The sequence below is a fragment of the Physella acuta genome, unplaced genomic scaffold (genome assembly GCF_028476545.2).
Source record: "Physella acuta isolate Inbredline_101_S28 unplaced genomic scaffold, ASM2847654v3 ptg000991l, whole genome shotgun sequence".
Classification (NCBI taxonomy): Eukaryota; Metazoa; Mollusca; class Gastropoda; family Physidae; genus Physella; species Physella acuta.
The window spans coordinates 231593-254656 of NW_026732508.1; the positions used below are offsets into that span (position 1 = coordinate 231593).

The 23064-nt window shown below is 41.2% G+C and overlaps 1 protein-coding gene across 1 annotated transcript; it reads left to right on the forward strand.

Annotated features, from left to right (window-relative positions):
* The first annotated feature begins 682 nt into the window (after positions 1-682).
* Positions 683-19260, forward strand: LOC131954350 (uncharacterized). Its single transcript, XM_059317962.1, has 4 exons — positions 683-955; positions 4115-5403; positions 16072-17621; positions 18301-19260. The coding sequence occupies exons 2-4, from the start codon at positions 4257-4259 to the stop codon at positions 18502-18504; spliced, it is 2901 nt and encodes a 966-aa protein (XP_059173945.1). The 5' UTR covers positions 683-955; positions 4115-4256; the 3' UTR covers positions 18505-19260.
* The last annotated feature ends 3804 nt before the right edge of the window (positions 19261-23064 follow it).

Genomic DNA, 23064 nt, shown 5'->3' on the forward strand with positions numbered 1-23064 from the left:
GTCCTCCACCCCCCCCCCCCCCCACCCACCCGGACCAAGCGATACCTTTTCAACAACAACCACCACCGTACGCCCACACAATTTCAACCGCGGCATCTGATACTTTTATTAATTTAATTTCATCTCCAGTTTCCCGCTGATTGTAGCGATTATGTCCCCCTATCAACACAACTGACTCCCCCCCCCCTCCCCCCACATTCAACGCCAAACGAATGTTTATCGTTGACGGTCCAGTGCGTTTCCTGACCAGGGGAAGCTATTACCGTGTTCTATACAGTTATTGTCAAGGGGAGACTATTAGCGTGTACTGTATGGTTTATCGTTTACAAATTCTCCTTGACGCCAGGAGTCAAACATGTACTGCATACCGGGAGGGGGATTCTGAAACCTGTAATCAGGACCGGGTCCTTTTCGTAGTCCAATTTTTAAACTAGTTTTGAATACATTTAGCTGCCCGGGGGGGGGGGGGGGGTAAAGGGGGAGGGGGTGTTGGAGTACCTGTCACTCAAGCACACGGCTCGCTTGAACGATCTCCCGTTCTAACCAATCAGATCACCGGGTGCGGGCCCCGTCGCTCTAAAAATGGCCGCCCCCGTATCGCTAGCGACCGCCTGCTGTGATCGGCAACGAGCAAGGGGAGATCAATGGCACGAAGGATAACTCCTCTCAATTTAGCCGGCAGCCGACGACAGTGCAAAAGACTCGCCAATCAGTTTCAGCGCAATTTCAGCAAATTGGTTTGCGATAATTTTGATGGAAAGCTAAATGATAACTTCGGCAGAGGAGGAAAAAAACACAGTGGAGTAGCTTAGCTGTGACAGTGTTCGAAGGGTCATTTGTGAATCGCGCCAATATGTTGTTTACACAATGATTGTTTAATTGCCGGGAACTAGAGAAATAACAGAAAAACAAACAAATTAACTCATTTGTTTAGAAATCCTACTTTCTTAAAATTGTAAGTAATTTTATTGTTCAATGTTTATTAAACTTTTAAATTACATTTTATTAATATTTTAAGAGGAAAAGATCTGCTATGTTGCTCAAGTAAATGTAATTTAGTAATTTGGTGTTAAATTAAAACAAAATAACAATTTAGGCCTTACTACTTTCAATTAATACTTTTAGAACAATAGAACGATTCATTAAAAATCTGCCCGCTAATTGCCTGAGAGTATTAATTTATGTATTCTTTAAATTTTAACACCAAAATGGAAATTTAACTTTATTCTATACATTTTGTAAATATTAAATTTATAATTTAACATCTTCACACTAACAGATAACTTGTTAGTGTTAACTCTAACCTTTGTAGCCTCCACACTTTAGCATTAATTCAACACAAATGATTTAAAGTTTATGAAGAAAAGAAAACAATATCACATTAAATTAACTTGATTCGGAATTTTAGAAAATTTCCAGTTACTTTCAAGAACAGAGCAATAAAATTCAATTAACTAACGCAACTCTAAAATTTTAATCGGTCTCAACATTCATAAAATTTGACTTAAACCAAAACTTAATCTATTTACTTTGAACCCATTCCTGTTTCGGAGTAAACTAAAAAGTATGTAAGTTAATTATAAAAGTATGGTTTAAATGTATGGCAATGCTCTGTAAATTTAATTTAAATACGAGCGTACCTTTAAAACAAATTTTGTTTTAAAGAATTTAAAGAACAAAAGCGAATAATCTTAAGTAAGACAAATGGCAATAACGGGGAAAACTCTAGAGAGAACTTGTATCTAATATGTTAAAAATTGTGTGTTGTGTTTTAAAACAGATGTGCTTATAAATACTTGATTATGTGGTTTGCGTATGACTTTTCTAAAGATGGGATGTATTCCATGTTTTTAGTATATTTAGATATTTAACAAAATTTGAAATAAAAAATGTTGGTTTTTCACAATGAAAATGTAAACAATCATAGAATAACAGGGTCCACCTGACTTCCAGAATATAAGCTGATTAAAAATATTATATAATATAAAAAATAAGTTGATATAAATAAACAGAAATCAAGCCTTAAACTGAACATTTGCGACTTTTACAATACTGATTCTTAAAATATTAAATTTCTGAATTTTTCCAGCTTTAAGTTTTTTTTTAATCACATTTTTTTTTTTTTGCATCTACTATAAATTAAAAAGCCAAAATTAACACAATACGCTTTGTTGTGTATGTTCCTTCATAAACATCGGAGATTTATTACAGTATAAATTCATAGTAACATAGTCTAAAAGACTACATTTAGTGAAAATTAAAAGTGAGTCCAAATTAAATATCAAAGCGCAGTGTATGATTTATCTCATCATTTGATTTTGTCGACAGATAAGACATTTTTTAACCGTGCGCATCATTGATCTCTGTTGACGGCACACAATAATCTTGTGTCTCCTAGTTTTAAAAAAATCCCACATTTTTGTATCGTCTTTTTATTCTTTCCTTTCAATACAATAAAGCTTGTTATGCGCTTCTTTATTTAATCAGATTTTATTTCGCCTAACTTGTCAATATTGTCATGTTATTTAAACTGTTAAATGCCTTATTTTAACATTTTCTAATCTTTTTCCAACCATATTGAACGTCGTATAGCGAACAGTTTTTTAATTATTTTACACTGTATTTTAACATTGTGTAACTTTTTATTTTATCGTCATTTTTCCCCACTTTTATTCTTTGAAATTGTATTTTAGGACGCAGTCCTAAGCTTAAAATGTGTAGAACGAGACCTTTTGCTGTCTTTTTTTTAAGACTTCCACGGGATTGCCGTATCTACTCAATTCGGTTTGGTACTTATCATAAGTAAAGTTACTATAAGTTAGCAAAGTCGGATCGAAACTGTAGACAACAAATCCTTAACATAGCCTATAGAAAAAATTACTTCTTCTACTCTAAAAAAAAATTGTTTGCTATAAAAAAAAAAAGCTGTATTTGAAACAACCAACGTTTTTACTTGAATGACAGTCGTATCGTGATGGAGGCTTATGTACGGAACACATAATGTTTAGAAATATTAGGAATAGGGACCTGTTTTTTATGACCGCTAATTTACAGTGTATTATAATCGTGGTTGCGAGATTTAGAAATATTTGAATAGCGTGGTCAATCTGTGTCTTTTGTCCAGTTGTGTTCAGCTGGTCTTGATGTTGTATTCTAGAGGTTTTAGTACCGACTAGAAGATCCAAGTCACAGTGCTGATTGTGGGCTTTAGTCTCCGATTCTATCAAATTATACATTTATTTTCTTTCTTTCTTTTTTTTTTTTGGGGGGGGGGGGGGGATAACCAAGTGTTTGCTTGAGTCTTGTTAAGAGGAATGACATATCAGCAATAAACATACACAATTCTAAAAACAAGTCATTCCTCCGCAAAGCAGAAGCATGTCTACCGTCCTCTTAAACGTAATAGAATTAATCTTTAAAATATATTATACTTTCCCCCCCCCCCCCTCCTCCTCTGAAAGTTTCAATGTCCCCCCGCCCCTCTCTCCCCCCCCCCCCCCCCCCCCCCTTTCCCCGATGCAGAAATGTCAGAAAGAAACACTGATTTACCCTGACACAAAACAAACACACAAACAACAACATGTAAAAGGCACACTATTGTGCTCATACACAATTGGCTAAATACATGAAGCATTCAGTTTAGGAAAGCAACATTAACCTTTTATGAAAGAACAGTTAATTTTTCAATGTTTTGTTAAATATTAAAAATATGATTACATTAAATGTAAAGCTAAGTGCATTAGGTAAAGCTATAACAATCAATATCAAAATAGCTGCTAATATTGAATCAATATCTTTTAAATGTGAATCCATTATATTTTTTTCTATACATCTTTTTTTTAATGATCAGCTTCTTATTGATTAAATGTGACAGAAATTGCTGTTGATAAGACTGGGTTAGACTTATGGTCTTGATTAGGTTTATGGTTTATAAGTGATTTTTGCAAGGAATCAGCAACACTTACTAAACTTATACCTGACGGTGATTCTACTAGTACCACGTATATTAACAACCACCGCGCACTCAAAATAGTGATTGCAGAGAATTATAAAGTGCCGGTACTAAATAAAACATGTTTTTATCATTAGATACGTCATTATTTTTCTTTTGTAGTCTCCAGGGTTCTACAACAAGACTCCTTGACTTAATCCTCCTGCATCAAGTCAACATGATACTGGCCGAGTCAACACAACTATGATCCAGGATGACAACCTTCTAGAAGATTCTCCAAGACAAAAGCTATGTGGCACCAGCGATGATCCCCGTCGCCCAGCCGGCCATGTTTTCCAGCCAAGTCGAGAACCAACTTGCCGCCCCTTTCTCAATGGACGCGCTCATGGCCGCCAGGTCCAACTACACGGCCACGTTCATGCAGCCGTTTGACCTACGCCGAAATGAAGGGGTGTCAGGTTACCCGGGGGATAAAACCTTCAGAGGACCGAATGGACTATTCCCGTCAATCTCACCGGTCATTTCGCCACCCACGACATCGAAAAACATCAACCCGGGTAACATCAGCGACCAAAGAACTTCTCCCTTTCACGATTTCCGGAACTCCAAACATTTCCAGAACTTTCCAGCCCCACCACATCTCTCACCTCTGGAATCTATTTCCAGAAACGGCGTCACCTTCGGCCTCTCCCCATTTGGACCGCACCGTCTTCACCCTTTAACCTTCCTCAACCCACCCTGTCTCAGCGCCGCGTTTCTTGGCAACCAGACCACGTTTCCAAGGAGACTTCCAAGTGACGCCCTATTCCCCACCAGCGCCGTCTACCCTCATTTGATGCGGAACATCTTCCATTCCTTGCCCTCTGCAGGCGATCAGCGGAATACAAACTCCCCGTCGACCCCTGTTAAACCCCACCCAACAGAAAAACAACTAGACGCACCCCACCAAGACGACAATCGATGTGAATACAAACACTACGAACAAACAAGCGAACAATCCCACAATCTTCCAGGCGAATTTCGCGCCAAGCCATCGCCAAAATCGACCATGTCTTCACACAGACGTCCCTCGAGATCAGTTTCCCCCTCTCGGTCAAGGTCGCAATCCTCGAGTTCATCCGGTTCACTCTCGCCACTAACTCACACACCGTCTGATCAATTCGACTCGGAGCGTCAAATCCCACCACACCACAACGCCAAAAACCTCCAAAATAATTCCCACCTTTTAATCGACACGTTTCCGTCTCAACATTACACCGGTGAGTTGGACCAAAAGAGGAAAATAAACCCACCATCCGAGGAAAGGTTGACACCGCACCCTTCAGACACATCTGCCCGGTGTCAAGGTTTGGATGTTCCCGAGACAAAAGAAGACACGGAGGATTGTCCTAGTGATTTGGAGTTGGATGTGGAGAATCTGGAAGCCACTGGTTCAGTCAGCGAGGCTACAGGTATGTCATGTCATAATTTTATTTAGTCACCCTACTTGCACGATAGCCAACAATTCTATAATCTCATCTAGTTATGTTCTTCTTGAGTCAAATCGATGTTAGGGTTACCAGTAAGTTATAATCAAAATTCGGGTGAGTGCTAGGGTTAGGTTAGCGATTCGGACAGAATTATGACAGGGAGTTGGGCCGACAGGGAAGAAAGGCCGACATATAAAATGCCGACTTATATAAGACTATCAAAAAGGCCGGCATCGAAAAGGCTGTAAGCAAAAAGGCGGACTGTTCGTAAGATCATTGTTCCTGTAAGCTTGTAAGCTGCGCGGCCATGCGGCCTCACAGTAGTTAGGGCACCACCATTTTTTGGGGCACCACTGTAGTTAGGGCACCACTGTAGTTAGGGCACCACTATAGTTAGGGCACCACTGTAGTTAGTGCACCACTGTAATTGGGGCACCATTGTAGTTAGGGCACCACTGTAGTTAGGGCACCACTGTAGTTAGGGCACTACTGTAGTTATGGCACCACTGTAGTTAGGGCACCACTATAGTTAGGGCACCACTGTAGCAAGTGCACCACTGTAATTGGGGCACCATTGTAGTTAGGGCACCACTGTAGTTAGGGCACCACTGTAGTTAGGGCACCACTGTAGTTAGGGCACCACTATAGTTAGGGCACGACTGTAGTTAGGGCACTACTGTAGCTAGTGCACCACTGTAATTGGGGCACCATTGTAGTTAGGGCACCACTGTAGTTAGGGCACCACTGTAGTTAGGGCACCACTGTAGTTAAGGCACCACTGTAGTTAGGGCACTACTGTAGTTAGGGCACCACTGTAGTTAGGGCACCACTGTAGTTAGGGCACCACTGTAGTTAGGGCACCACTGTAGCTAGTGCACCACTGTAATTGGGGCACCACTGTAGTTAAGGCACCAATGTTGTTAGGGCACCACTGTAGTTAGGGCACCACTGTAGTTAGGGCACCACTGTAGTTAGGGCACCACTGTAGCTAGTGCACCACTGTAGCTAGTGCACCACTGTAATTGGGGCACCATTGTAGTTAGGGCACCACTGTAGTTAGGGCACCACTGTAGTTAGGGCACCACTGTAGTTAGGGCACCACTGTAGTTAAGGCACCACTGTAGTTAAGGCACCACTGTAGTTAAGGCACTACTGTAGTTAGGGCTCTACTGTAATTGGGGCACCATTGTAGTTAGGGCACCACTGTAGTTAGGGCACCACTGTAGTTAGGGCACCACTGTAGCTAGTGCACCACTGTAATTGGGGCACCACTGTAGTTAAGGCACCAATGTTGTTAGGGCACCACTGTAGTTAGGGCACCACTGTAGTTAGGGCACCACTGTAGTTAGGGCACCACTGTAGTTAAGGCACCACTGTAGTTAAGGCACCACTGTAGTTAAGGCACTACTGTAGTTAGGGCACTACTGTAATTGGGGCACCATTGTAGTTAGGGCACCACTGTAGTTAGGGCACCACTGTAGTTAGGGCACCACTGTAGTTATGGCACCACAGTAGCTAGTGCACCACTGTAGCTAGTGCACCACTGTAATTGGGGCACCATTGTAGTTAGGGCACCACTGTAGTTAGGGCACCACTGTAGTTAAGGCACCACTGTAGTTAAGGCACCACTGTAGTTAAGGCACTACTGTAGTTAGGGCACTACTGTAATTGGGGCACCATTGTAGTTAGGGCACCACTGTAGTTAGGGCACCACTGTAGTTAGGGCACCACTGTAGTTGGGGCACCACTGTAGTTGGGGCACCACTGTAGTTGGGGCACCACTGTATTTAGGGCACCACTGTAGTTAGGGCACCACTGTAGTTAGGGCACCACTGTAGTTAGGGCACCACTGTTGTTAGGGCACCACTGTAGTTGGGGCACCACTGTAGTTGGGGCACCACTGTAGTTGGAGCACCACTGTAGTTATGGCACCACTGTAGCTAGTGCACCACTGTAGTTAGGGCACCACTGTAGTTAGGGCACCACTGTTGTTAGGGCACCACTGTAGTTGGGGCACCACTGTAGTTGGGGCACCACTGTAGTTGGGGGCACCACTGTAGCTAGGGCACCACTGTAGTTAAGGCACTACTGTAGTTAAGGCACCACTGTAGTTAAGGCACTACTGTAGTTAGGGCACTACTGTAATTGGGGCACCATTGTAGTTTGGGCACCACTGTAGTTAGGGCACTGTAGTTAGAGCACCACTGTAGTTGGGGCACCAATGTTGACTCCTTCACAACGCTTTACGTCATGGTCCTCTAACGTCTTCATTTGTTAATCTCTGATGTTATTTAGCCATCTTCTCCTTTGTCACCCCCCCCTCCTCCTCCTCCCTAGCACCATATCCTTCAGGATTGTCTTCTATATGCCTCCGGGTAGAGTCACATGACCACTCAGAATAATTTCTTTTTACGTTTCTAATGTAAAAGTCAACAAGGATGATAATTACTTGTAAAGACTTAAACTGTTGGTATTTACCCGGGATATTAACTAATTGCCTAACCTTAAACCTAGCTATAGAGTCGTTAAAACATAACCCTCGCCGCTTGCCTTATCTTTACCCGTAGAATCATCCAATCCTAAACATTCTTATAACCGAACACTTACATTAAACCCGTTATTTAGTTATTCCGATTGAAGATTTTAAAAAGAAATTTTCACTGCCACAATCAGTGACTCTCTCACAATATTTTCTCTTGGGGTGCGCTTGAAACTGTTTTTTTTTGGGGAGGGGGGGGGGGGGGTGGGACGACTAGATGATTTTCCGGGGGGGGGGGGGGGCGGAAACTGGTAAAAGTATATATTTAAATTATGTTTTATTCCGGGGCGGGGGGGGGGGGCACAATAGATTCTATTTGTAGTTTGTTGCAAATCACAAAGTTTGTACAGATATTAAATATAACTTGATTCCCAGGGGGAAGGAGGGGGGGGGGGGGGGGGGGGGGGAAGAACTAGAAGTTTTTCCGGGGGGACGGACACTGGTCAAAGCATATATTTAAATTATATTTTGTTCGGGGGCGTGAGAAGGCACAGTGGATTCTATTTGTCGCAAACCACGAAGATTGTATAGATACTAATTATAACTTAATTCCTGGAAGAAGGGAAGGAAGGAAGGAAAAGGGGGGGGGGGGGGGAATTTCAAGACATGTTCTATTATATCAGGGCGATCTATTAGAATATCATATAAAGCCGTATGGGGGTAGGGCAGGGTAAATCTGTCCCAGTTTTGTTTTACATGATACGTGCATGATCATTAAATCCTAATCAATGGGATTAAAGAATCATTGTCAATGGGATTAAAGAATCATTGTCAGCGATTATTGCAAACAAATATAGCTGTATGTCTAATCGTTTGTGCATGGTCATGCGAGACAGCAATACAGAAAAAAAATGTATGTATGTAAATAGGCATTAGATATTCAATGCGGTTCCGTGTGATCTCCTTGTAATATCGTAACGCCCCATTTCGTCCGTGATGTCTTTGACGCGTTCAAATGTCTTGTGTTCAGGTTGGTGGTTGTCTTTCTTGTCCTGGTGCTCCGTGTCCCCAAAGTGTCCTAAGTGTTATTAGCCAGATTATTTCGTTGTTGTAATCGTGATACTATTGCACAGCTACCTGGGTCTCCTGTAGTTCTTTTCTGTCCTGATGTATTGCTGTCCTGATGTATTGCTGTCCTGATGTCTTGCTGTCCTGATGTCTTGCTGTCCTGATGTCTTGCTGTCCTGATGTCTTGCTGTCCTGATGTCTTGATGTCCTGTTGTCTTGCTGTCCTGATGTCTTGCTGTCCTGATGTCTCAATGTCTTTTTGTCTATCTGTCTGGCTGTCTGTCCTGTTGTCTTGATGTCCTGCTGTCTTCCTGTCCTTATATATTTCTGTCCTGCTGTATTGCTGTCTTGTGGTCCTGCTGTCCTGCTGTCTTGCTGTCCTGCTGTCTTGCTGTAATCTTTGTGTACGGCTGAATGCTGTCTTGCTGTCTTGGTATATTTCTGTCCTGCAGTCCTACTGTCTTGTTGTCTTGCTGTCATATCTTTCTGTCCTGCTGTCTTGCTGTCCTTATATGTTTTTCTCCGGCTGTATTGCTGTCTTGCTGCTCTTATATCTTTCTCTCCGGCTGTCCTGCTGTCCTTATATCATGCTAACCTGCTGTCTTGCCGTTCTTATATATTGCTGTCTCACTGTCCTTATATTTTTATGTTCCTGTTATATTCCTGTTATCAATCTTCACGTTTTAATTTGACACTTCGCATCACATTGTAAAATATTTTCTCCGCTCTCAAAATCCCATCTAAGATCTGAATGGGGACCCATATCCCAACTTGAAAGAGCCCATCCTTCTGACAACTTTTCATTCCAGATTTTTTTAATGGCACCCAAGGCGGAAGAAAGGAAACACGACTATCTTCGTAATTCGGCGAATTAAACAGATTATGCCACTTGCAGGCTTTAGCTATAGCAGCACCCCACCCCTGCGCTCTGTAGTTTTTAAATTCAGACGAGACGCTAATCCACCCTTTAATCCCCCTACCCTACACACTTCTTTTTTAATTGTTTATCTTTGTAAGACAAAATGATTTGAACTTTTTTTTTAAATGCTGTACTTGAATTGACTTCATCTTCTTCTAAAGATAGGGATATCACACAGCCTGAAGATAAGCGCAGTTTAATTGAGTATAAGCATTTCATGAAACTATGCACTCGCATCCACTCGCATCCACTCACCTCCACTCACATCCACTCACATCCACCCACATCCACTCACATTCACTCAAATCCACTCACCTCCACCAACCCACCTATCCGTCTTTCCTACATATTGGACGTATTTGTTGTTCTAAATAGTTTCGGGAAGTAAATAAATTAAGTGCAAACAACAACAACAAAAAAAAAAAAAAGAAAATTGCGCTTAGCAAAGCAATATTTATTTTTTGCAATAGACTTTGGCTCCAAATTGTTCTAAACTTTATTTGCCAGAAAGCACATTTTTCAACCAAAATTGAATATGTTAAAACATTTGTGTAATAAGTACAAAATAACTTCCGGTTTCATTAAAGCTAGAAATAATCAAAGAAATAATTATAAGTAATATAATAGTAATTTAGCAAACCTTTATTTTTAATTTGGATTAATAGAGGCAGGGTGTTGTGGTAATAGGGGTTGTTATATTATTTAATATAAATTCAATACTACGCTATACACCATTTTTTATCATGGAAAACAATTTTTCTGACTTTTATTGTTTTACTCTCCCTGGCCATTCCGGTTGACTTCAAGGAGAGGCTGAAGACAGTTTTTTTTTTAATATTTGAATAGATAAAATAATTCTAAACGGCTTTTCAAGAGCTTATATTCGATGCAAAAATATAAAAATGAGTATAATCGATGGCCCCTAACGGCTTCAATTTTTATAAATGTAACTATAAATTTTTTTGCCATATTTTTAAAAAGATCTTTTTAAAATTTAGTATGATTACATAAATTTTTATACCTATATTCGAAAATCACAATAAGTTTGAATGAATGGAAGTAACTAAGAGAATTCAGAGTTCACAAAAATAAGATAATGAGTGTTCTATATAGCCAATCAAAGTTAGTTTTGCCCAGCCTTAATGGCAAAATAAAAATATTTTCAAGCTCCCCCCCATTTGCAAACTTAATCACAGATTTTTTAAATATTTAAATTCACGGGCTAATCGGAGATGAAATTGTTAAAAATTGTGTTTTTCTTCCTTGTCAACATCTCATCAGATATTGGCAATGTAATAATTAAGGTAAAATATTTCTTTCTTAGTGGGTAATTTGACACTAATACACATCACAATGAGTCGTGTTTTATTAATCCCCATATATTTCTAATTTTAAAATGCAGGATTAGCATTTGAACTTTAAAAAATAATCTACTTATTCCTCCATATCAGTATATTCTACCCCCCCCCCCATACACACACACACAAGCCAACCGGAACATGTTTTGCATTTTGCGCATGCGCGGTTCCCATCACTTCCGCCTAGCGTTCAAGCCCCTTTAAGTCTTCGTCGTTTATTTTTTGTTTTGTTTTGTTTTGGCCAGCCGCTTCACCGTATCCAACGGCCACTTGAACAACTTTCCAACAGGGTGACAATCTACACACACACACACACACACACACACACACACACACACACACACACACACACACACACACACACACACACACACACACACACACACACACACACACACGTACACACACACACACACACACGCACACACGCACACACACAAAAACCTGCCAAGCCAAGACATCTCCCGTTTCAAAAAGCCACGCCGGGACCGCGGGATGAAAAAAGGGCTTTCAGACCAGAAATTGCCTTCTCTTCGCTTGGGCGACTTCTGCCTATCAGCTCATAACGCCGGGGCGTGAATGGGACCGGGGGTGATATCCTTAAAAAGAAATTATGCCGGATTTATGTTGTCGTTAGTATTGTTGGGCTTGTGTCGCGACTTCCGTTAGACGTGTCAATGTCTTCATTAAAAAAGTTTAATGTCGTTATAATTGCTTGATACGGGAGGTTAAGCTACTGTGGCAATCCCTACATACTATTTTTACAGTTTATAGATCTATATATAAATGTGCAATGTATTTATTTTTAGAAAATCTAAAAGTCAACGAGCTATTAAAAAAAAAAAAACTTTTATTGAATGAGTTGTTGATTTTTTTGTTTTACTAGCAAATTAGCCCGTAAAGTAGGCCATAAGTTACGGGTTGTGATTGTTACATATTTTGAATTAAGATTTTCGCAATAGAAAGCAACACGTTGGGAAAAGGGATTTCCCGAGTTGATTTTTATAAAACTTTATCCTTGTAGCTTAATATCTAAACCCATATACACTGTATAAATAATTACGATAGAATTACGATAGGAACAACTTTTTGCTTCTAATTATTAACATTAATTATGACTTATTAACTGAATCAATGCTAGCGTAATTCACAACAGTATCAGATTTGTCTCTGAAAAAAATAACACCATATTAAAACAGTGATGATATGGCGACTACTGGCGACACTGACTAAACATACGCATTTGAAATAACAACAAATATCCCATTACTTCAGTTGTCACTGACCACTCCAAACACAAAAATACACACACCATAAAATCATATAACATCACAAGCAGTCTCTCAGTTATACTTTAACCATTACATATATTGAAACAAAAATTTCAAACACAAAAATTCAAACAAAAAATTCAAACAAAAAAATCAAACAAAAGTAAAAGTACAAAATAGCATAGCCTACATCTGTTCCTTCATCCTTGGCAGATTAATGGATTGGGTTGTCAGCTTTGTGTTTAGTGGTCTATACATTCCCCAACTTGAACAAGTAGTTACCTAACAGAACTGGCTGGACTTTGTGACTTCATATAATGGAAGAAGATTGTTACTCCTAGGTTACAATTAGAAATCACCACAGAAGACTGCGCCATCCGGTTATATTATTTTCAGCTTGAGGTTTAAGTGTAAACAAATATGGTCTCAGGGCTAACTTTGTAGAAATCCCAACATTATTATATTCAAGCTAAAAATACCACCATCTGGTAAAATCACCTTCACCGTCACACATGCAAATCATCCTTAGACCCACCTAATCAGTTCGCCATCACACATGCCAATCAACCTTAGACCCACCTAATCAGTTCGCCATCACACATGACATCTTAGCCCCATCCAACCAATTAACCATTACACATCCCACTTAATCATAGCACCATCACACACCTTATCATCATTCTACTAATCCACCAACCCATCAACCAACCAATCAACCAACCAACCCACCAACCAACCCACCAACCCATCAACCAACCAATCCACCAACCAATCCACCAACCAATCCACCAACAAATCCACCAACAAATCTTCCAACTTATACATCAAACAATCCACCAACCAATCCTCCAACCAATCCACAAATCCATCCACCAAAAAATCCACCAACCAATCCACCAACCAATCCACCAACCAATCCACCAACCAAACCACCAACCAATCCACCAACTTATCCATCAAACAAATCACACACCACCAACCAATACACCAACCCATCCACCAACCAATACACCAACCCATCCATCAACCCATCCATCAACCAATCTACCAACCAATCCACCAACCCACCCACCAACCAACCAACCAACCAACCTACTCGTCTTTATTATGCAAGGATTACCTTCAACTTCACACAGATGTGTTCTTGTTAGAACCCAGACATTCTCCCCCCCCCCCCCACCCCCTCCACACCACCCCCACCACAGTCAACATCACCAGCTTCACCAACTTTATTACAAAAGATCAAATCCTTCATTTCACATCCAGATCCCCCCCCCCCCTTTCAACACCGAGAGCAAATCCACCAAACCAATTTTCCAACCAATCCACCAACCCATCCACCAACCAATCCACCAACCAACCCACCAACCAATCCACCAACCAACCCACCAACCAATCCACCAACCCATCCACCAACCAATCCACCAACCAACCCACCAACCAATCCACCAACCAACCCACCAACGCATCCACCAACCCATCCACCAACCAATCCATCAACCAACCCACCAACCAATCCACCAACCCATCCACCAACCAATCCACCAACCAACCCACCAACCAATCCACCAACCAACCCACCAACGCATCCACCAACCAATTCACCAACCAACCCACCAACCTATCTACACGTCCTTATTATGCAAGGATTACCTTCAACTTCACACAGATGTGTTCTTGTTAGAACCCAGACATTCTCCCTCCCCCCTCCCCACCACCCCCACCACCCCACCACCATCACCAACTTTATGACAAAAGATCAAATCCTTCATTTCACATCGTCATCCCCCCCCCTTTCAACACCGACAGCAAATCCTCTATTTCTCCCACTGATGGCTCCATTAACGCCAACAGACTTGCGGTGAATACCCCCAGTCACAACTCACTGAAGACGAGCGTCGTCCACTGGCGACATACTGGATGAAACCCCCTTTAACCATGCTTCAGAGAACCCCCTTCTTTGAACATTCAAAACCACGCGAACGTTAAATCTCTTTTCATCATTTTCCACCATTCTAACGCTATCGGTATTCCATACTTTTTTCTTCTTCTTCATTCTCGTGTGAATGAACCAACACTAAGCCTAATCTGATAGAAATGGCCAGGTACTAGAAAAACTCAAAACCCAAATCGGATTAACTCGCTAACCCGGTATTCAATCGCCCGGCTCTCTATAAAAAGACATACGAAAATGACAGAAACATAAATATTATTTACTGCATTGTAAGTTCTAGGCTAAGCCGGCAGAAGTAACGACATTTGCCGGTCCTTTCAAGTACAAAACGATAAGATGACCTCTAGACGCGTGCTGACAGTTGGGCTGTCAATAAACCATGACAAGGTGACGCAGACGATCGATTGAGCTCAGCAGACACGTGAGCGTTTGCTCGTGAAAGAAAGAAAAAAGAGAAATCTTGAGTTTCCTCTGTTGCCAAGCTGTGTTATGTCATTGATCTTTTGAGGTGATCTCCCCTTAATTCTAAAAAACATGGAACAATTAAATAAAGCGTGCAAACATCTTAGGAAACAAAACACTAATTGAATGAGAATAATCTTTGAAACTTTTAATCTTTTGTGTTCGTTGCTGTTGGGCCCAGAATAAATTTTCGGGCCCCAGTATGTTGTCTTATGGCGATTATAAGTTATACATAATCCATCTGAGATTATGCAGGAAAAAGTGTTTTCAGTCAGCTTAGATCGCTCCGTTCTTTGAAAGTTTTACATAAGTATACATTAACTAATGCAACAGTTGAAAAGCAAAAGTCATTTGGTGCAACACACACTCACACACACACATCAAAACTCACACGCTAAACCACACGAACAACCACAAACACACACAACTACGCAAACACACACACACTTGAGAGCACACACTCAGCCACACTCATAATTATACACACACCATACCAACAGACATAACAATACACATATAACCACATAATTAATTAATCACACACATACAATGACACACACATACAACAAACACATACAACCAACTAACACACACAACGACATCCACACACATCACACACAGACACGCAACTCTCTCGACATCCCTAAATCTACACTTGTGACACACACACACACATACACACACAAACATCACACACATACCACACACACATCACACCTCACACACACCTCATACAACACACACACACGTACAAACACCACACACATACCACACACACACATCACACATCACACCTAACACATACCACACACACCACACACACCACACACACCAAACACCACACAAACACCACACACATACCACACACACCTCACACACACCATAGACATACACACACCATTCCACACACACACACACACGCACAAGTAACTCTAACCCGAAAAGATGCCTTGAAGAAACTCTGAAGCTATAGCCGGCAGGGAACCTTAAAATGTCTTCTGTATAACATACTCTAGCCAAACGTTTAAAACAACTCAAATACACTTTTAGCCGTATATTAATTTTGTGACAACTGGTTCTTATGCGACGCAAGAACTTTAGAAATAATATTTTAAATTCTCAAATGTTTCCATCTGCAGGGGACCAGTCCACGGCTGAGAGGAAGTCAAGCGAACCATGTCAACCATCTCCACCATCCGTTTCCATGGATTCGTCTTCAACTTCCGGTTTCTACCCGCCATCCCACTCTCACCCACCCGAACAGGCTGCCGAGTCACCCGGTCGTTCGACCATTATGCCATCCGGTCGTCCGGCTATTATGCCGTCCGGTCGTCCGGCTGTTGAATCGCCATGTGAATCGTCGAGGGAGCGCAGGTTCGATTCAACTTTTTTACCACTCAATTCGTCGGACGATGACGTCGATGGAGCAGAAACCACCTACGGTGGGATTCGGTCTCTGGCGAGCAGCACACGACACGATCACAGAACCGACAAGGTGGGATTCAGTCCAGTCTGTGACGTCATCACGTTGCGTCATTCGTCCCGTTCAGACGACGCAACGAACAAAAACGTTGAAGGCTTGGATTGCTTGCGTCACGAACCTTTCCACCCCCATCTGTTTTCTCAAATAGACCATTCCAGTTCTCCAGAAAAGTATCGGTCCAAAGAATTTAACGAATCGGAGGGGTGTAGAAAAAGAAAATACAGTGATACCGAAGACGGCGAAAGCCAGGATTTCCGACATTCTAGAACATTTCAAGGTCAAATCCGGCAGACGTCTGGAAACGATTCTGTTGAACCTGGTTCCCCAGCTAACGCGGAAAACTCCGTAAGCGCCGCATCGAAAAACCACAACAGCGGTACCGATCTGCCTGCAGACATTGGGTTCGACAGTGCCACCCCCACCCCCACAGGCACCAACGCCTTGGGTTTCCCCACTCCCATGGAACTCTCACAAGACTTCCTGCACCCATTTTCAACTTCAGCTCACCATTACGTCCACTCTCTACGAACAAATTCTCTCTTCCACAAGTCGACTAAAAACACACCCCTCAGCTACGACCCGACCAGGTACCACTCCATGATCCACCCCTTCAACCCGGGAAACCCACGACACCTACTCCCAGACCCGAATTTCTGGTGGGTCAACAGAGGTCAAGGTCTTTCCGATTCCGATCATCAACACCTGGTGTACATCTCCGAAACACTCAAAAACCAACCGCCTCTATTTTCCCATGATAACAACACCCGATCCAAAACTTCCCCGGGAAATCGCGCGCGGGAAAATAAAAAAGAACTCTCCCCGTCGATGGAAGGAAAAACAGACACCCCGGGTAATACCCCGACCCCATCCCATCCCATCCCGTCCCCCAGCCACTCGTCGCATTCACGCGAGAAGAACAGCATCCATTCTAACCTAATCAATCTCCACGGTCATCACGTGACCCAGACTGACACAACACTCGAGAGCACCACCCAGCCCAACAATGCACCCCTACACGCCAGTGACAATGAAGACGACGATGAGACCGAGGATGACGGGAACGCGGGCGGGAAGTCCCGCCGGCGCCGGACGGCTTTCACCAGCGACCAGCTCCTGGAGCTGGAGAAAGAATTTCACAGCAAGAAATATTTGTCGTTGACGGAACGGTCTGCCATAGCTTTCCAATTACGTCTCAGTGAGGTTCAGGTAAGTCATATATTTTTTTCAAATCTGATCAAAATGTATGCCATAGTTTTACTTCTAAGCAATGTACGAGTCAAATGCCTCCCCCTCTCCCCCCCCCCCCCTTCCTTCCAGAAAAGAAATTTTCGTTTGCCAAATGGTCTATCATTCATGAAGAATAATTTTCGGCCTTCCATATATTTACAAGTTCATTCAAAACCTGACTCTAGTTATGGAAACAAAGGCGGTATGGTGCAGTAGATTAAATGACCACATTATCCTCTTTGCATGCCGAGTTCATTGAAACAGATGAACACTACTTCATCTGCTCCGTGTGTATTGGCAACTAACGTAGACATGATGATGAAATGTACATTGTACATTCACTGTTTGCAAAAAAAAAATATTATTATGTAATGGTCTATTTAATACCTAATCTTTTCTAGCCATAGTTTGCTAATTAATTAAATTTGTTTTGAACATTAATGATGAGTTCATTGCACTTAAGATAAATATTCGCTGTATGATACCACAGAAACACATGGTTCTATTTTGTTGTGAATCTATAACACATATTTTACTAAAACATTATCTTAATATCACCGCGCTCATGTGAAGGTTCACCCGGTAAAAATGATTACAGTAATCGTATCCCCTACTTAATTTTCCCCAAGTTTGAAATTTTCAACATTTTATTCCGCAGGTTAAAATCTGGTTCCAGAACAGACGAGCGAAATGGAAGAGGGTCAAGGCCGGGAACCTGCACTCCCGCGTCTCAAACCACACTTCCGGTCCGGTGACCCCCGGGCAGCAGAAGACGAAGATCGTCGTGCCCATCCCCGTGCATGTCAACAGAATCGCCATCAGGGGACAGCACCAACAAATTGATAAACAGAGAACTCTTTAGTGATCTAGGGACAGCACCAACAAATTGATAAACAGAGAACTCTTTAGTGATCTAGGGACAGCACCAATAAATTGATAAACAAAGAACTCTTTAGTAATCAAGGGACAGCACCAACAAATTGATAAACAGAGAACTCTTTAGCGAACAGGCATATACAAAGATTTTTAAAATATGATATCAAGCTTTTTATATTCCTTTTTAACTATACAAAATGTCAGGAGATTTTAATTTATTTATCAAGTCAAGTAAAGCTGAAGGGAATTATTACCACATAATTAGTGCAAATATCATGGATAAAATATTTTCATATGGAAGGTAATTCTTCCATACACACCGGAAATACGGACATCATTAAAACTAGATAACATTGGCGGATATTCACAACAGTTCACTACCAAATAACCATATAAATACCAAATTTACCATAAGTTAGTTGTGCTGGTTTAGTAGCCTAGTATTGATGATGAGGACATGAATGTTTTCTGGACCAGTTACTGCGGGACCGCTTAGTATACATGTCAACCTTAACCCTAACTCTTACAAGTCAGTTAGTGTTGAACATCTGGTTAATTAAAGAATCGATTCTTCCATGTGACTAGACAGATTATGGTCAGTTTAGAGCGAACCTTCATTGATCTAGTAGAATAAACTGTCACTTATGTGTGTATGTGTCTGCGTGTGATTGCTTCAAAGTCTTTTAACCACCTGTACAAAAGTTATGTACAGGTACGAAGTGTACACATTTAGAGTACGATTTGATTTCACTTGTACAAGTAACACTCATTAAATTAATTGAACATATTCCTGTTTTCTTGTTGTGATTAAAACATCTTTTTCTCCCTCTTCGTTCTTAACTCTAATGTTGAAAGAAGTTTCATACAATAAATTTAAGAATCACGCGTCAACGTCGACTCCGATTTCAGCCAGCTTTTCTTTCTGAATTTGATTACATAGCCTTTTCTCCAACCAAGCACAAACTACAAGGCAGAGATGTATGATGTTGGAGTTTTCTCTCCTAGAAAGGTTGCTGTCACCACCAGCTATAGAGTCTTATCTGTTCGAACTCGAAACTTTTCGGTTTAGCAACCATGAGCTTTACCGACCCGACCACGCCGACCCATCATCATCTTTATAATCATTCCTGTAGATCTCTTGTGGAGCATAGGTTCGCAAACACACCTCTCCGTCGTACTCGGTTCGCGAGGATTCCTTCAAGTTTGGCCCACGTCATTCCAGCTGATTCTGCTTCACTGAAAGCTGACCTTTCCATGTTTTTTTTTTACCCAACTACTTTCCTCTTTCCTTGGGATTCCAGTCTAGTGCCTGTCTGGTGATGTTGCTAGTTGGTTTACGAAGGGTGTATCCAATCCATCCACATTTACGCTTTTGTATTTCTTTGCCAATAGTGTCTTGTCCCAGTGGCATAGCGAGGTGTCACCCGGTGCGGCACTTAATGGTGTAACCCCCCCCCCCCCGCCCAAAGGCGTAGTGACCCTTCCCGTGGACAAATTTTCGATTTGCACCCCCCTCAAACTTTCGATTTGCACCCTCCCTCAAGTTTTACTCTATATATTTTGCTATTTTTTGCCTTAGTGTCACCCCCCCCCAAATGGTGTCACTCGGTGCAGTCCGCATCCCCCCACCCCCCCCCCACCCCCCCCCCCACCCTCGCTACTCCTCTGTCTTGCCCATTTTTTTTTCTCCACAGTACGGTATTGGTAAATTTTCAGGCCACCCAAAATCTACGACACAAGCATCCGTTAATGAAAGTCTGAAGTTTTGTTGTCGTTAGTTTTTATACTCTGCATGTCTCAGCAAAACCACAGAGGAGAACATCATATTTTATTAGGCATAGACAGTGTTGTTGACGTCCAGGTAGTGACTGACGCACCATGTCTCGTTCTGTTTATAGCTATCGCCACAGACAGTGCACTGCCATAGTACGAGTATAATTATGTTAAACAGCAAACGGCGACTCTAGCAGTTTCTAGTCTAGAAATTTTTTCCTAAATTTTGTTCAATGAAATGTGACTAGTTTTGAAATTTTTAAAGATTTAAAAAATCACGAATGACCATCTGGAATATTTTTTTTTATTCTATAACATACAACTGGCGTGGTAGATTGGTAGGGCTCACGACTGCTAGCCAAAAAGTCTCGTGTTAAATTTTATTTTTAACTAAAAACTTAAGGAAGTCCTAAGCCGTGGTCCAGATAAAAATGAAACAACAGATAATAAAACACGCGATCGGGAAACCCCAGACTCGCATCGGATTTTCCCGTACAAAGTCGCTAGCGCAAAAACAATTTAATTATCTTTGTTGTCGCTGTTGACACAATCATAGCACACGGCGGTCACGACACGCTGCAGCGAGAGAGGGGAGGGGCAGCCCCCAGGCTCTTTGGTCAGTAAACGTTGAGTTTTTTTCAAGTCTGAGAACTGTTCAGGGGTTTAATTCAATTTAAAATTGAAATGAACTCGATGTTTGGTAAAAATGTTAAAACTCTCCCGATATTTTTCGAACAAATTGTTACTGCTGCTAGTTAATTTTTTTTTAAACACATAGACATAGGCGTAGACAGTGCCGCCGCCAGATTATTTAGCGCCCTTGGCAAAACTTATTAAAAGCCCCATTTCAAACAAATTAATTAATAAAACATATGTATAAGAAAACAGTTAATTTAAAGTGACATATTTATTTATTATCAATTGCATGGATATTGTAAGTAGACATCAAAATCAAATTTTACTTGCTTCCTTCGTCGCAAAATTTGTGCTAATTCCTTTAATTCCAGTTTGCAAGCGTAATCAAATTCTATTGAAATTGTTCCTATATCTCCCAGGAGAAAACAGTCTGGAAAAAACACTTTTAAAAAACCCACAGTTCTTGTAGTGTTGGCTATCTGCAGATCTACCAAGGTGAGTTCCAGAACAGATGCGTAGCTGGGGGGGGGGGGGGGGAGGGGGCGTCCCTGGCGCCGACCCTAGGGGGCGCCAAAAGGGGCGGAATTTTTTTTTAAACTTGATTTTATGTTGTAGTTTTTAATTATAAACAGTCTAAGTTAAGAAATGTAATGGTTACAAGCCTTTACATACTTATTCAACTCTTTTCTTCCTTGATAGTGTAATTGTAAAACATACCCTTTAGAAACAGTGACCGGCGGAGTGGTCTAGCGGTAGAGAGCTGGACTGCTAACCCGTAAGTCACGAGTTGGAATCCGGGCTCAAGTCAGTAGACCGTCCCTGAGTCCACCCAACTCTGATGGGTACCTAACTCACGTTAGGGAAAGTAAAGGCGGCTGGGCATAGTGCTGACCACATTATCGCTTCATATACCGAGGTAATAGAAACAAGTGAACTCTACTTCACTTGCCCTATAGACCGTCAGGTTTGAAAAAGGAACTTTACTACTTACTTAAACTATTTTATTTAGAACTTCTGCTCTAAATAATTTGTACAATTGAAAATAACAACTTAAAGTTATATTTATAAGTAAGCAGTCAACCTAAGGTGCAGAAATTTGAAATAGATGTAAAGTTAAGCAGAGAATTATCTCCCATTTGGAACTCCAAATAACAAAATTCTATTCAAGGGAAATAACTTTCATAAGAATAGCTAAATTAGCCAACTGTAACTAAGACATGCTTGAAAAACATAATAAAACGCTTTAAATTTCATTACGTAATAATTGTAACAAATATTTGTATTAGCTATGTAACTGTTACAAAACAATATATTTTACTGATTTACTGCTTATAGTATAGGTTTTGTTTGAAAGTCAAAACATTGTAGCTTTATTATAACATACTTCTACTCAATTTTGATAACATACATGTAATTGCTAGTCTCTAACCTGAATATACGCCTCTTATAAAATTGTGGATCCCCTAAATAAAGAGACACCTGTCAAAACAATCAATTACGGTTGTAACTGTTAAAGACAGTGGTTCCTAAACTCTTTCGAGTGGCGACCCCATTTAATAAAAAGTGAGTGACCCGCGATCCCCATGGAATTAAAAATTCGAAATAAGTAAGGAAATTAATAAGAACTAAACTAAGAATTTCTAGTAGACAATTATTCTTGATAACTGTTTTAATACTATGAGTGAAATTACATGCTTTTTACTAGCCTCGACATCTTTCCGCAACTTTAAGAATGTGTCTTGCAGTTCATCGGGAATACTGGCAACATCAAGGGAAGCAGAAAATAGGAAACGTGTCAATGCAGATTCCTCTGCCTTCAGCTCAGGGAAAGAACGCCACAGTTATTTTCAACAGATTCAAGATACTCTGAATCCTCTTTTATTTTTTTATTTTTCTCACAATCAGATTGAGGTCTGTATTTCCCTAATATGAGTCAGGTACCCGTCACAGCTGGGTGGTCTAGAGTCAGGTACCCATCAGAGCTTGGTGGACTAGAGTCAGGTACCCATCAAGGCTGGGTGGACTCAGGCACCCATCAGAGCTGGGTGGACTAGTCAGAGTGCCAGAAAACTATAGGGAGTTGATGAATACTCTCAAGAAGGGTTCTGGGGGGGGGGGGGTAATTTCGCACGGGCAT

Coding starts and splice junctions, on each gene's coding strand:
- LOC131954350 (XM_059317962.1), top strand. CDS start 4,257: ATGATCCCCGTCGCCCAGCCGGCCATGTTTTCCAGCCAAGTCGAGAAC. Junction 5,404..16,071: donor TTCAGTCAGCGAGGCTACAG/GTATGTCATGTC, acceptor TTCCATCTGCAG/GGGACCAGTCCACGGCTGAG. Junction 17,622..18,300: donor TACGTCTCAGTGAGGTTCAG/GTAAGTCATATA, acceptor TTTATTCCGCAG/GTTAAAATCTGGTTCCAGAA.